The following is a 14,528-nucleotide window of genomic DNA, read 5'->3' as shown; positions in this document are numbered from 1 at the left end:
TTCAACTTCACTGTTTTAACTCGTGCCCCTCTGTGTTAAAACGTGATTGATCACATGAGTGGTCTAAATGCCCCTTTGGTCAACTTAAAGGCCCATTAAGTCCCTCTTACTCTAACATAAGTGCCCTGGTGGTCCTGTGGTCATAAATATTCTTGACCTTGTGCATTCAAAATCACCACACCAACCCCCCCAACCCGTTTTGACTGCCTATGTACTCAACTTCTTTGTGATGCAGAGCAGTTGAGATTTATTTATTTAAGACACAATTGCGCAAGGTTAGGCTCCCTGCGCACTGGATATTTAACCGCGAGGATAGTGACCCTGGGGTTTTCATTGATCACTGATTACAAACATGAGGACAAAATCATTCTATTATTTGAAGTACAGGACGAGAGGTGAAAAAAACATTTACAAATACCTCTTTTAAACAACAACATCGCATCCCACTATTTTACATGTGTCACTAGCATTCACTTAGACTCAAGGATGACCTGAATGGGATTTCGTGGTCAAAGGTCACTGTGACCACACAAAGCACATTGTTTGCCTTGTGAATGCGATATCTCCAGAACACCTCGATTTGGTATAAACATTCACTTGAACTAAGTTTCTTTTGATGGTCAAAGGTCAAAGGCCAAGGTCCAGTGGCATCACAAAGCATGTTAAATATCTTCCTGAAATTGATGTCAAACCTTCACATTGACTCAAATATGAACTGATTCGACCTTGGTGCCTGGAGGTCAAAGGTTAAAGTCACAGGGACCACATCTGGCAAAATTCACTTGGAGTCACTGATTAACTTTCAGTGGTCAAAGGTCACAGAGGCCTTAAAAAAACAGTTTTTAGCCTCTTGATTGTTGTATCTGAGTGTGTGAGGGAATAACTTAAACTTTCCATCAGTTGTCACTTGTACACAAAGATAAATAGAGTTTGCTTCAGTGGTCAAAGATCAAAGTGACCTTATATGAGTCTGGGGGAAAAAGTGCACTGGTTGGCGGAGGCATGTAGCCGCAGTGCGGTAACTCCTGCTCTTTGCTGCTATGATTAAGTTATCGTTACAGGAAGGGTTATTTGGTGGCTGTATGTTCTGATTGCACTGATCATTATGTTCATGATGGAAACACTTGTACTTGTCATTTGACATTGCTTTCATTGTATGTAGTTTCAAATAGATTGTAGTGTGCACCGTCAAGTTGATAGGACCCTCTCTGCGTGATTGTATGCCTCTTGAACTGTTGCACTTGTGATGCAATTTACTTACTTAACTTAATGCATTTGCTATTTATTTCAATTGGCCTTACTGAGCACAAATTATGGTTTTGTTGTTGTGTATATGTCTGTTCATACACACACACACACACAAACACACACACACACATACACACACACACATACACACACACACATATATATATATATATATATATATATATATATATATATATATATAATTTATTCGATGAGTCCAAATTAGCTTTTGTGCCTCTCTGCTTCTTCTCTTTGTGTGGAAACATGTTTACAGCCTTCAGTATCTCAGCATCCTCTTGTGTACCTGGACTCACATGTTCTTGTGTTGTTGTGTTGTTGTGTGTACGTGTCCCTGCAGCACTGCAGTAAAAGTGCCTCTACTTCTTGGACGTGGCTGCTGCGGTCATCAGTCATTATTGCCAACAAGCCATGGCCCCGCATCACTCTCACCATGACAACCACGACTCTTATACTCATAATGGCAGTCTTCAACATGGTAAGCCTTTGTGTGTAGGTGCTGCCGTCAGGGAGCGATAACACCAATTAGGCATTCACTAGAAATGAAGTATCACAACCTATCACAAAACACTCCATTGTTTGTTACTGCAGTGTAATCAAAAGGTAGTTTAATACAAGATTTTGCTCCAGATAGCCAGTAAAAAAAAAAAAAAAAGATTTTACATAGATTACTTTTCAAAGATTTGCATCTATATAAAAATATCTGTATGTCTTGGATATATAATAGGATGTAGTGCAACAATAGTAAATATATCTGGCTCACCGTCAAGAGCTGTGGATTAATTTGGTATTTAACTGATATTACACTTTGCATTCCTTCTTCAAACACCCTTGATTTTTTAACCACACAATTAACTACAGAAAATGTTTTCCCTCTCAATGTTCTGTTTTGTTAAGCTATTTGTTTTTCAAAGAATCTAAAATGAAAATAACTTCTCGGCATAACTGTCCCTCAGATAAGGGGATACTGGACGCTGTTGGGATTTCGAGCTTTATTTCTATGGAGAGGCCGAAATGAAAAGGCTTGAATAAGCGTGGGATAGTAGCTTGAGGCTTGTGGGGGCGTTGCACGGTGTCAGGACCCTGGTTTAGACCTTCACACAAATCGATTCCAGAGATTAAAATCGTGTTTTTTCACCTGACGTGGGTCAGGCGCTCCGGGCGGATGGATGAAATTAACTTGGCATTGCTCAGCGCAGCAGCCAATCCCCATCTTATCCTGCAGGTTCACTTTAAAGGACATCATTGAATGGTTGTCACTTACCGGCCTCTTAGCTAACAAGATTCTATCTTCCTCCTGCAAGTAAAGTGTAGACCACATGCTGATGTGCAAGGCAAGCGGACGGAGGAATTGCATGTGAATCGCATTAGCATTTCAATGGTTTGATCTTTTTTCTGTGGTGGATTTAAAAATACATTTTGAAAATGAATTTTTATCACTTACCCAAAAAACTTGACAAACCCTGACTTTGTGTTTTTTTCTTCTAGTTCTTTTTGGAAGACAGTGTATTGGCTCAAGTTCCTGTTTATAATTCATCCAATGAAACGCTGTTTTACTCAAGCGGACAATTGGCCGACAAAAACAATTTCTACCTTCCTGTAAGTGAAAGTAAATGTTATCATGATAACAACTCAATATAAATACATGTTTCTTCTATAAAGCTTGAACTAATGATCCTTTTTGTTTCTTTTCTGCTTGTGTAGTATTTAATTTACAGCTGCATCCTGGGCCTCATCTCCTGCTCAGTATTCCTGAGGATAAACTATGAGCTGAAGATGATAATTATGCTGACAGCTGTAGTTGTTTACAACATCATCATTCTGCAAACACATGCGTCCCTGCTGGATGAGTATAACAGATTCCTGTACAGGACTGAGAGTCTGGACAGGTAGGTGCACAGTGACTCACAGATGTGGTTCAGCGGTGTGTGTGAGAGAGGCATGAGGAGTCGACATGGGTGAAGAGTGTGTTGTTGCTTAGTTTTTGTTGATCCTGTGGGATGTAATTTGACTTAAGTGATCGATTTCAAAGTCCAAGTGTTGTGTTCCCCGTTTCTCTCATTCATCATTCATCTATTCTTTGAAAGGCAACAAAAAAAAAGATCTGAAAAAGAACAGGGGGTTTTGGGGTCAAAAACTAAATCTGATCCTGTCTTTGCATTTCTTTATTTAACTGCGTTTTCTTCAAGGATTACAAAGCAACTCTATAGTACGAGCATTTAAAGGCATATGTGAGGCAAATAATTATTAATAGGACAGTGATTTTGAAATGAGGACAGAGAATGTAGGACGACATGCAGCAAAGGGCTGGGTGGGATCCGAACCTTCGGCCACTGCAGGGAGGACTCGAGCGTCCGAATGTGAGGCACCTGGGAAACGATGTAAAGGAAAACTCTGTGCAAAATAATACATGCACTGTTTTGTAGTGGCTCTAACGCCCAGAATAGAATAAGAAGAAAATTCAATGAAACTCATAATCAAAGAGCTGTGACTTGGTTTTGGGACTGAGGCCAAAAAAGACTTGATCGTGATTTTCCTTCAAACCTGCATTCAGTGTCATCTCGCAAATAGAAAATATAAACAGTTTATATCTGAATCATTAATTCAGTTTTTGGTGTAATCCACACGGAGTGCATGTAGCCTGCATTATTGCAACCTATCCCTAAACATAGCTACACCCATTTAGTATAACAGAAAAAGTATTGCTTATTAGAAGCCGTGCCAACTCATTAAATCAGTGTTGATTCCTTCTTACCATCCGAGGAACTAATGACAAGTAACAAAATAGGGCCTAAATAAACAGTTCACGGAACTAAATGATCTTGTCTCATCTCCTCACTGTTGTTTGCTTCTCACATACTTTCCCTGTCCGCTCACTTTCACCAACACATTCAATTTGTTGCAATGACAACAAATTGTGACACCATTTAGTAACACCTGCTTACACTGGCTAAACCAAAGAAGCAAACCTTTCACGATCGGAGCAACACAACTGGTCTCGCCTCCTCTCACCAGTGAGGTCTGATCACATCACATTACATTAACTCTGGTGGGTTCCCTGCAGCTTTGGTGGAAAAGTGGCGAGTGTTTGTTTTATGTAAGGTCAGTGAAACTATAAATGTCATGTCGGACTCCCTACAGAGTGATGATGAGGTTAGTGTGGCTGAGACGATTGAGTCAAATGTGAGGAAGTTGCAGTATGTCAGGTCCAATGGTCTCAAGGATCTCTCCTTCTTTAGTCTCAAGTGTGTGACATGTAACAATGTAGCATTCTGGTTTGTAGAAATGTCTCTGTGTTGACATTTAGAATGTGTGTGTGTGGGGGGGGGGGGGGCATATTATTGAAAAGCAATGAAAAAATAAAATGAGGAACAACCATATTTTAAGAACATTTTTCAGTTACAGGGCAAATGTATTCACCCAAGAGTGCGAATTCAACCTCTTGGTCAAACTGTAGTATATAATCAAATAAAATGAGAATAACAAACAATCTGCAGCATCAGTCTTAATAGATAAACAACTGCAATACAAATTATGAGGATATTATTATTATGGGGGGGGGGGGGGGGGGGATTAAGTTGGAGCCTAGTCACCAAACACTAACCTGTTCTACTGTTGCGATACAAATTTGAATGTGACTTGTCTGATTGGATTAAAAATATTTAATTTCACCTTTATAGACATCTAAGGACATGATACAATATATGATTAATAGCAACTTAAATTCAAATTCATTAAAATCGGATTAGGAGACACAGACACTTATCAATACATTTTTCACTCGAATTCATTAAAATCGTATGATGTCAACCCAAGGCTAAAATCAAGTTAAGACACAAAAACAACAATTCATCATAAGCGACTAAAAGAGAAACCACAGGTGAATATTTATTTTGATTAGTGAGAATGGTTAAGATGTCATGTTTAGTAGACCTAGGATCTAAACAGATGTGTTTCATTTTTTGTGATTAACGGAGTTTATTCAACAACTGAGTTTTAGTTATCACAATAAATAACACTCCTCACATGCCCAAGTCGTTTCCCCTCTGAAGAGCATTCACTTCATTTTGTATTCCACTCTTGATTCCTGGAGCAGTCTGTGTTGCCATCAGCTCAGGGAATTAGCTGCTTAATAAGGATGAACTGCATAATGAGCTAATTAAACCCATTTTCTTTGAGGCGTTTTAAGGGAGATTTCCTGAACCATGGATGTGTCACAAACACCACGTGGAGACGAGCGAGGCCACATAGTGAGCAGAGCTGTAGTCTTTGTGGCCAGCGTGTTTTTTTTATTCCATCAGCTGATTTGACAGCAAAACTCAATGAAGAGATAAACATGCTTGTACGTGTGCACACACTTGGAAAGGGACTGTGGGATCAGCTGTCTTCAAAAAGAGACCTGAAGAGGCCATTTTTAAACTGAGCGTTATTATACAGTAAAAGAATAAAGTAGACCTTAACCTTCTCGTGTTTCAATCTGAGCAGCCAGGAGAGATGAGTGATGACATCATCTACAGACAAATCCCGGAGCGGCGCCACAGACGTCAAATAATGAAACAAGTCCTTGGACATTATGACATCACTTGTTGTGGTTTTACTGAGAAAACAAGGACGTTTTCTGATTCATACAGTGGTTGGAAGCTGCTCTTGGAAATAAAAGTGTTTTTTTTTTTAGATTAAACATCTGAAAACAAAAATTCATGGTGTCGTCGGCATCAGTAGGCAATGCCCATCATCAAGCATTGGTTCAAGGCTAAACTGTGTGGTTTCCAGCAGAAGAGCACCTCCTGTCTCTCTATTGATCGAGTTTCATGTTCAAAGCAGCTGAAATCTTTTAATATAAACTCAAAAATTGGAAAATTAAAAAGTTTGGTTATTTCAGTATTTAAAAAAATAGAGAGTTTTTTCCATAGAGATAAAAACAGATTACAGCCATTCAGCCATTCGTTGGGTGACATGAATTGATTTGACGATTGACCAGGGAGAGGGTTGAACTTGCAGGCTGTTTTCTCTCTGGTCCGCTCAGCTCGGCCCCAGATAAGAGTGAAAGTCCATTAATATGTAAAATGTGCTTGCAGAAAAGAGTCTTATCACATATTCACAACCTGAAGTACGGATGATTGGACTCCACTGCTTTTAAATAAAAAAACGTGTCGTTGTAAATATAAAACGATACAATCTGTGCATTTAAAAAAATGTCTTAATAACACATTAGGGTCTGGGCTTTGAGTGTGTGCAGCATGTGCAGTATCCGAATCAGTAATATGAAGCTTTTAATGGTTTCTTCCGTGCATGTTCAATACAAACACACAACAGCAGTAACTTGCTCGGCTGTAACTTAAAGTGCTGGATCTTTACACATCATGAAGACGTTTTTCTAGTGGAGCTGAAGCAGAGATTCTCGGCACGTCCACAAAGCTCTTGTCACAGCAAAGCAGAAGCGACAGCCAAACAACTGACAGCCCGGAATCGAATGGTCTGCTGACCAATCATGTGACACAACACAGACTATTGATTGCAATCTGGATTTTTAATTAAATGATCACATCTCTTACTTTTTCACCCCCTTTTATCCTTTTTTTTGGTTTCGTCACGTTTCACTGTCTTCTCTCTCTCTTTTTCCGCTCACAAACCGCATTACTTCCTTTTTCTTTCTGCCCTTCAAGACCAGGCGTTCTAAAAGACCTGAAGAAGATGGGCTCTATCTCCCTCTTTATCTTCTTCATCACTCTGCTCGTGCTTGCCAGACAGGTAAGTCCACACTATAATAGTTTGAATGACCTTATCGTCTTTTCTTCTGCCGCACACTCTCACATCACAGCTCAGCTTTGCTCCTAGTTCCATCATAACCTTTGCAGTCTGGTTTCTTTCACGCTGGTTTCATTGAACACATTCAGTTTTATTACACACTGTACCTTCTTCTGGATTCATCCTTTTTCATGATTACCTCTCAGTTTGCAATGGCTATTTCCCCTGTGCTATGCCCTGTGTTGTATCTTTGGATTTTTGCTGCGGCTCACCCGGAGTTTTCAATCTGACGCCTGGAGGGAAAATCTCTGATGCCACCGACTGACATGTGCATTATCACATACAGCATCTCAGGAGAATTTCAGGAGAATGTCTCGAGTAAGCAGCTATATTCAACCCATGCATGAAACATTTGAGTTTAATGTTGTGTTAGCCACAGCAGAAGCAAAAACAACTGTGGATTACTCCCAGGTCAGGTTCCAGGTTGCATTTATTTGCATATTTGGTGAAAAATAGAAGCTCCCATTTATTTCGTAGATGAATTACACCCTTTGCACAGCTGATAAGTCAGTAAATGTTTTTGGCTGCTGTGTCGCACTGGAAGAGACTCATCATGAGACCAGTTTGTTTGGCTCTCCCTTTAGCCTCTCAGGGACAGATTTACAAAAGCAAGGCCACTGCTACTCAGGAGGACGCTGATATTTACTAGCCAAGAGATGCAGGGACCAGAGACTGGTCATTCTGCAGTGCTGTTTTCTTTAGTTTTGCTATTTTCAGATTATGCCTCTCTGCAGGGTACTCAATGTACTTGTGCTCCAGATTGGGGGGGGGCGTGTAATGTGCTCTGGAGCTAGAATACGGCCTTGGCCCGCAACTGCATGTTTTTAGAGATGAAACAACCGACCCAATGCAGGGAGTTTTACAAATTGACTACATAGATACATTATATGGACAAAGGTATTTGTCAGCCAACCAGGGGTCTCATTTATAACTGTTGGGTAGCACAAAACGCAACCAAACGCCACTTCTCACGCAAACTTTGGAATTTATAAAAACAAACTTGAAGGGAAAATGTGTGTATTTCCACACAAACTCTGACCCTAGCGTACAAACGTTTTGGGGACAGGAAAGTGTTGACGCAGAAATGAGGAGTTGAACTGAAGCAGATTATTGAACCAAATCATAATTTATATTAAAACCGACAGCTTAGTTTCGCTTGCACAACATATCTGTTACACAAGAACCTTTTAATTTAAATATATATAAAACCACTTACGTTTAGATTCCATTTAACAGTGGAGTTACAGAGCGGAGTCATTAATATGTTTTAATAATATCATCAAATCACTGCAGTGAACGTGACTGTGCCATCAGGCATCCGATGCACTAAATAAATAAATACAGCCGTGACAGTGGTGCGGGGTTCTGCAATATTTTTTATTTCAGGCTCCGTTCTTTCTGTCATCTTCACTCCCACACATTGTGTTTTCCACAGCAGCGGCAGAGTATCAGTTTATTTTCTTTATTAAGGACTTCACTACTGTCCAATAAAATTGTTCTTCACCGCCGAGTCCACCTCACTAACAAACACCTTGATGTCATTGTCAGAAAGTTTTGCTTCCTCTTGTCATCGCTTGATGCCGTGACTCTGTCAGGACTCACGGTCGAAGCCCATTGGTCAGCAGCACAATTTAATATTCATGTCATGCTTTGCATTGATCCTTTATGGTTGAAAGTGGGCGTGTGGAGGGCGGATTTGAAGGCAGATCCCGGGCGAACCTTTCCAGGTGGTGCGTTCAGGTGTGCCTGCGCACGGTCTTATAAATCGGAATTTTCTTTTGCGTACGCCATTTCTGGCTTTAGTCCGTACGTACACTTTTAGTATGAATCCTATGCACTGTTTTATAGATGAGACCCCAGGCCTTTATGGACCCTGCTTTGTGCACTGGGGCAGAGTCATGCTGGAACAGAAAAGGGTCTCAACCAAACTGTTCCCATGAAGTTGAAAACATAGAATTGTAACAAATATCTTGGTAAGCTGAAGCATTAAGATTTCCCTTCACTGGAACTAAAGGGGCCTAGTCCAACCAATGGCAATGGGACTGAATCAAACACCTGAATTCAATGGCCGTGTGTCCCAATACCTTTCCGTATAGTGTATATATTGAATGATAACATATAGTCAATAATGCAGATGTAATTGAGTGATTTACATTAGACCTGAACAGAGGATGATGACACAGCACTTTGTGCAGAGTCACATCACTGTTTTACATCATAGCTCATCATTAAATGGGCTGCAGCTGATCCCCTGGACTCTGCTGTGTGCTGCATCGAACCCCGACCGTGTCGTGTTTGTCTTTCCCACTGCGGGGACTGAACCGCTTCCATAAAAAAGCATGAGCGGACAAACAGGTCTGAGCTGCAGATAAATAATAATAACTGTACATTTCGCATGTGGTGGCATCACAGGGAGACAGAGCATATGCACTCTATGCATTATTTAGTGTGATATAAAAAGGGTTCTTTCACACTGCTGTTTACTTGCTATGAATTCCCTTTGGGAGCTGCTGTTTCTGTGAATGCTTGCGACCTGCTGCCTCACAAAACCTAGAAAATGTGATTATAAGCTTCCTGCTACAAATGCTGCTGGATGTTGATTATAGAGCCTCAAATCTGCACAGGAATAATAAGCAGATTGAGCTTGAAGGACTGATAAACGTATTTGCCGGAGACATTACTGACAAGCCCGGCTCAATGAAAAGATACCAGGTGCAACTGGCTGTGCGGCGAAAATAATAGATGCCATTTTTCAATTTCTGTTTAGTCTCACATGCTGCTCTGATGTGTTTACACACTTTGTCTCTGAAAAGAAAAGAAAATGACTTCTTACATAGTGATGTAAGAAGTCATTTTATTTCTAATATCAAATCCTATCCCCTTCTCTGATCACTTAACTCAGGTGATCTTGTAAACATGCATCTTCATTTTCAAATCAGTCCATGTGCAGCTCAGGAACAAGCTTAGATTGTTTTTATCTTAGAGCAGTGTGACAGCTTCACACAAAATCGAAGAAAATGAAATGTCACATTGCTCAATAAACCCATAATAATTTCACGACATAGAGTCTCACCTCTCCTGCAATAATTCTTTCTTTTTACCGTGTCCTCCAAAAGGGGATCAGGGTTTTAATAGCTTTGTTATATGTGATTTAACGCTTACAACACTTTCCCCCATAAAGAATAGATGCTGCCCATCCCTGTCAATGCTTCATTTTATTTCCTCTCTCTGTCTTTACGTTTCTATACTTGTGGCTGTTTTTCAATTTTTCTCTGTGACTTGCTTGAAGCAAGCTGTACAGCTGTGCCTTCAGTCTCTTCACCTCTGTGTCCTCTTGTAACAGAATGAATATTACTGTAGGTTAGACTTTCTGTGGAAGAACAAGTTCAAGAAAGAGTGCGAGGAGATTGAAACCATGGAGAACCTCAACCGGGTTCTGCTGGAGAACGTGCTGCCGGCGCACGTGGCCGAGCACTTCCTGGCACGCAACTGGAAGAATGAGGTAGTTATGTATTTCATTTTCTTGATAGACACAGTAAGATCGTGTAGTTTGTCAGAGCTGATGTGTTGCGATATTTACAGAGGTCTCTTGGTACCAGTGGCAATATGCCAAGATCCATTAGCTTTGACGAGGCTCTGCAAAGAGGCTTATCTCAAACATAATCTATATTCCAAGTCAATACAATAGATCTGGCACAGTGATTGTACATAATTTATGTCTGTGTGGCAAATCACGATGATTGTGTATCCACTACAACAGGTCTAGTCAATACATGCAGTGTGTGTGTGTGTGTGTGTGTGTGTGTGTGTGTACGTGTGTGTGTGTGTTTAGGTCTAAAATGTAAACAAGAATATCACTCGGTAGAAAGCATACCACCACCACAGATAGTTTTTTCTAATGAAGGTCTTGAATTATTCCCAGAGAAATGTCTGAAAAAACATCCTGGATCTGCCCCTGAATCTGCATCCAAATTAATAATTTTCTTTCCTGACCCATACCACTTGCTTCTTCTAGGTTTAATGGAATTCCATGAAAACATAACCTCCCTGGTGGAGGTAATAAGTAATGTAAGCGTTAAGAATCCAGAATGGAACATGAGTTTAAATGCACAAAGTTTTTTCTGCTGATTTTTAAAGGACTGTAAATGAATTCATAGCTATTGAGAACATGTATTGCTGAACGTCATGTATTCATTTCAGTGTTCAAATTTCCGACTCTTTATAATGGAGCAATGTCATGTGATGTAGTGTCAGTGGGATTAATTACCTTTGATCTTGACGAAGCATAGGGAGACAGTCTGGGCGAATTTGCTGGCTCAGCTGTGAGACCGTCTCATTCATCATTCTGAGTCTTGTTACATCCCCAGGAGTGTTTCTCACAGTGTGAACTGTGAAAAGTAAAGTTTCTCATCTCAGTTTAAAAGGCCCGGAGGTCAAGTCGGTTTAAAAAGCTTCTGCTTCAGCATTTCAGGAAAGGACTCTATCCCGGCGCCTGAACAGGATCTGGTTTATCGAGTGTGTGTTTTCTGCCTCTGTGGTCCCACTGACGAGTAATGGGTTTACTGAATAGTGCTTCAAATACTTTCTCAACCTAAATACAAAGAAAACTCACACAATCCAAATCTAGGGTCAGAATCGTATCGTCTGTATTTCATCCATGTTGAAACACAAGGCCTTATCGGTTTCAATTTAATAACATTTTATGACGTTTTATTACATTACTTGTTTGGCCACTGTCCAGTCTCAACTCTGAATTTACCCTCATGCGTTCTGTCACACAGGATCTGTACCACCAGTCCTACGACCTGGTGTGTGTCATGTTCGCCTCCATCCCGGACTTTAAAGAGTTCTACACAGAGTCTGACGTCAACAAAGAAGGATTAGAGTGCCTCCGGCTCCTCAATGAAATCATTGCTGATTTTGACGAGGTAAATATCTACAATTACCACTGCATGTCTTCTCCTGTGGGACTCAATGCTTGTATGACGTGTACTGTACATGTTATGTGGAAGATATTTATTTTAAAAGTATCCGAGTATTTTGAGACAAATTCATACAGTAGTTCTTACAGATGTTCCGGTAGCTTTTTGAAAATGACAGCATGAGTTTTCACTTCAGCCATAAATGCTCTCATTTGTTTTAGCTGTTTTGTGTTTTGTGTGTGTGTCTGTGTTTGTGCGTGTAGCTGCTGTCCAAACCTAAATTCAGCGGTGTGGAAAAGATCAAGACCATCGGCAGCACTTACATGGCTGCTACTGGCCTCAATGCATCCCCTGGGCCTGAGTACACGTCACAGGTATGCTCAACACACACAAACACACACACACACACACACACACAAGTTTGTATATACACTGATCAGCTCTTATTGTTCAGTTCTCATTTTTTGTTTCACTGACACATACGAAAACATGTATTAGAAATGAGTGTGTCTCTCTCAGGAGCACGACAGGCAGTACATGCACATTGGGACCATGGTGGAGTTTGCGTTTGCGTTGGTCGGGAAACTGGACGTGATCAACAGACACTCCTTCAACGACTTCAGACTCAGAGTTGGTGAGTTTTACATGAACCGTTGGAAGGGATGTGACCACCTCACTTTGTACCCCGATCAATCACCTCATTCTGTCAAATCTTTGTTTTATTTTCAGAAAGTAACCACACCATGAATTCATAGTAATCCACACGCTCCCTTGATACCACAAAAAATAGTGGAAGAATGCTGTGTGGGTTCAGGGATGAACCTATTACATTTGGGTGATATTGTGTTTTCCAAAGTGTTGATTTCTCAGAGAATAATTCATGAACCCTGATTACAGAAAAATCTGACATATTTAGGAGAATGATTTATTAATGTGTGAAATGTACTGCAGATCCAATAAACATCTGGATCTAGTACATCTAAATGTGATTTTAAAAGGTAAGAGTTGGTCCCTGGTGGAGTTTTGTGCCGTACTGAGGGTATTTCTAGTTTTACCTGTAGGTTGGACAATGTAATTGATCACAAAGTGATGATGGACTTTTTTTCTCTTCTGTCATACATCAAAATATAGCAGATAAATATGATGAAATGTCAGAGCTGCAGTGAGGGATCATGATACTGTTCTGTTGACGTCACGTCTGACTAAATAGCAGTTCATTGTATGGAGTCAATCTAGATTATAGTAAATGTAATCATTGTATGCATACAATCATTTTCTTTTTCTTTTAATAGAGCAGCAATATGTTGTGGGAGTTATTTCCTTATCTCGACACGGAGAGTGAGAGTTGTCTAGATAACAGGAAAATAAAACTCTCATAAAATGTCAGCGAGACGTAGGTATAGTCATGGCAACGTAACGGCAGAGAGAGGGACTGACTGAAGCGTGGAGGCAGAGGTGAAGTGGAGAACAGCTCCCGGCTCCATGTGTGCAACAAGAGTAGTTACAGTCAAACCTGTCTGCAGGGGTCACAGAGAGGGAAGGCCCATTAACTCAGCAGTGAGCGCGTGTGGGACCATACATCCCCGCTGATTCCAGACGGACCGAAAAGAGGAATACAAGTCCCCACCTACTGGGAGGGACAAAACCAGTGACCGTTTGTGCGTGTGTGTGTGTGTCGCCTGTGCAATTATACAGGCTGCAATTTCCTGATTGCTTGAAATTGACTCAGAAGCCTGAGTGAAAAGGCCTGGTACATGCCAGTGCTGTGATAAGCTCCCGTCTCCTGAACGTGTGGGGGAATAAAGTTCAGCCACATTTAGCCTCCACTTCGTCTCATCTTCTGATGAAATCTTTTGAAAAGCTTTGTTTGCTCTGGAAGCAGCGAGTCCCTGGCCGACGGCCTTTTGGAGCCGCACTCAATAATTAAACAGATATTTTAAAAATGGATTTGAATGCTCCGACAACATTGTTCACATGTGACATCAGAAATGGAAACAGAATCACCAATTCTTTTATTATCTATCCTTTGAAAATGTGTGTGTTTGCAGTAGCATGGTTCATAAATCCTAAGTATTTAAAAATAATAGTAAATTAAAATTACTTTGCACATGAAATCAAGGTTGACAAAGTGAAGTAACTGAGTCAATGACTCAGGGGCTAGAAGGACATGGTCTACCTGGCCCACAGAGACCGATCCTTTGTGTCTCAGAGGCTTTTATGTGACCGCCATCTCCAGCTCATCCCGCCCTTGCTGTTGTTGCAAAGCATCAGAGCTGAAGCTGGACATAACGTGAAAGGTTTAAGACCCATAGCCGTTCAGTTGAGTTGAAGCTTGATGCCTAACCATTGGACGTCTTGTTGCTCATTGGTGCCCTTACCGCTCTGAAAAACAGTTTGTCACCAAATCAGGAAGGATCCTCCCATTTGAGCCTTCTCCGCAATGAAAGGAAGCATTTACATGGACACTTATATTCTGACTGTTGACCTTATTCATTATTTAGATCATGTTTACATGAGTTGCATATCCCTGTT

General features: G+C 40.6%; 1 protein-coding gene across 1 annotated transcript in view; it reads left to right on the top strand.

Moving 5' to 3' along the window:
* Positions 1–14,528, top strand: part of adcy2a (adenylate cyclase 2a) — a 55,374-nt gene that overhangs the window by 38,139 nt on the left and 2,707 nt on the right. The window contains exons 16-23 of the mRNA XM_062399531.1: positions 1,607–1,744; positions 2,755–2,865; positions 2,971–3,155; positions 6,933–7,017; positions 10,418–10,576; positions 11,856–12,002; positions 12,260–12,370; positions 12,516–12,630. Of these exons, the coding sequence (XP_062255515.1) occupies positions 1,607–1,744; positions 2,755–2,865; positions 2,971–3,155; positions 6,933–7,017; positions 10,418–10,576; positions 11,856–12,002; positions 12,260–12,370; positions 12,516–12,630 (1,051 nt within the window). The remainder of the gene's footprint in view (positions 1–1,606; positions 1,745–2,754; positions 2,866–2,970; positions 3,156–6,932; positions 7,018–10,417; positions 10,577–11,855; positions 12,003–12,259; positions 12,371–12,515; positions 12,631–14,528) is intronic.

Source organism: Platichthys flesus, chromosome 11, assembly GCF_949316205.1.
Source record: "Platichthys flesus chromosome 11, fPlaFle2.1, whole genome shotgun sequence".
NCBI lineage: Eukaryota > Metazoa > Chordata > Actinopteri > Pleuronectiformes > Pleuronectidae > Platichthys > Platichthys flesus.
The sequence above is the reverse complement of the archived record's forward strand: the minus strand, read 5'-3'. Positions and strand labels throughout refer to the sequence as shown.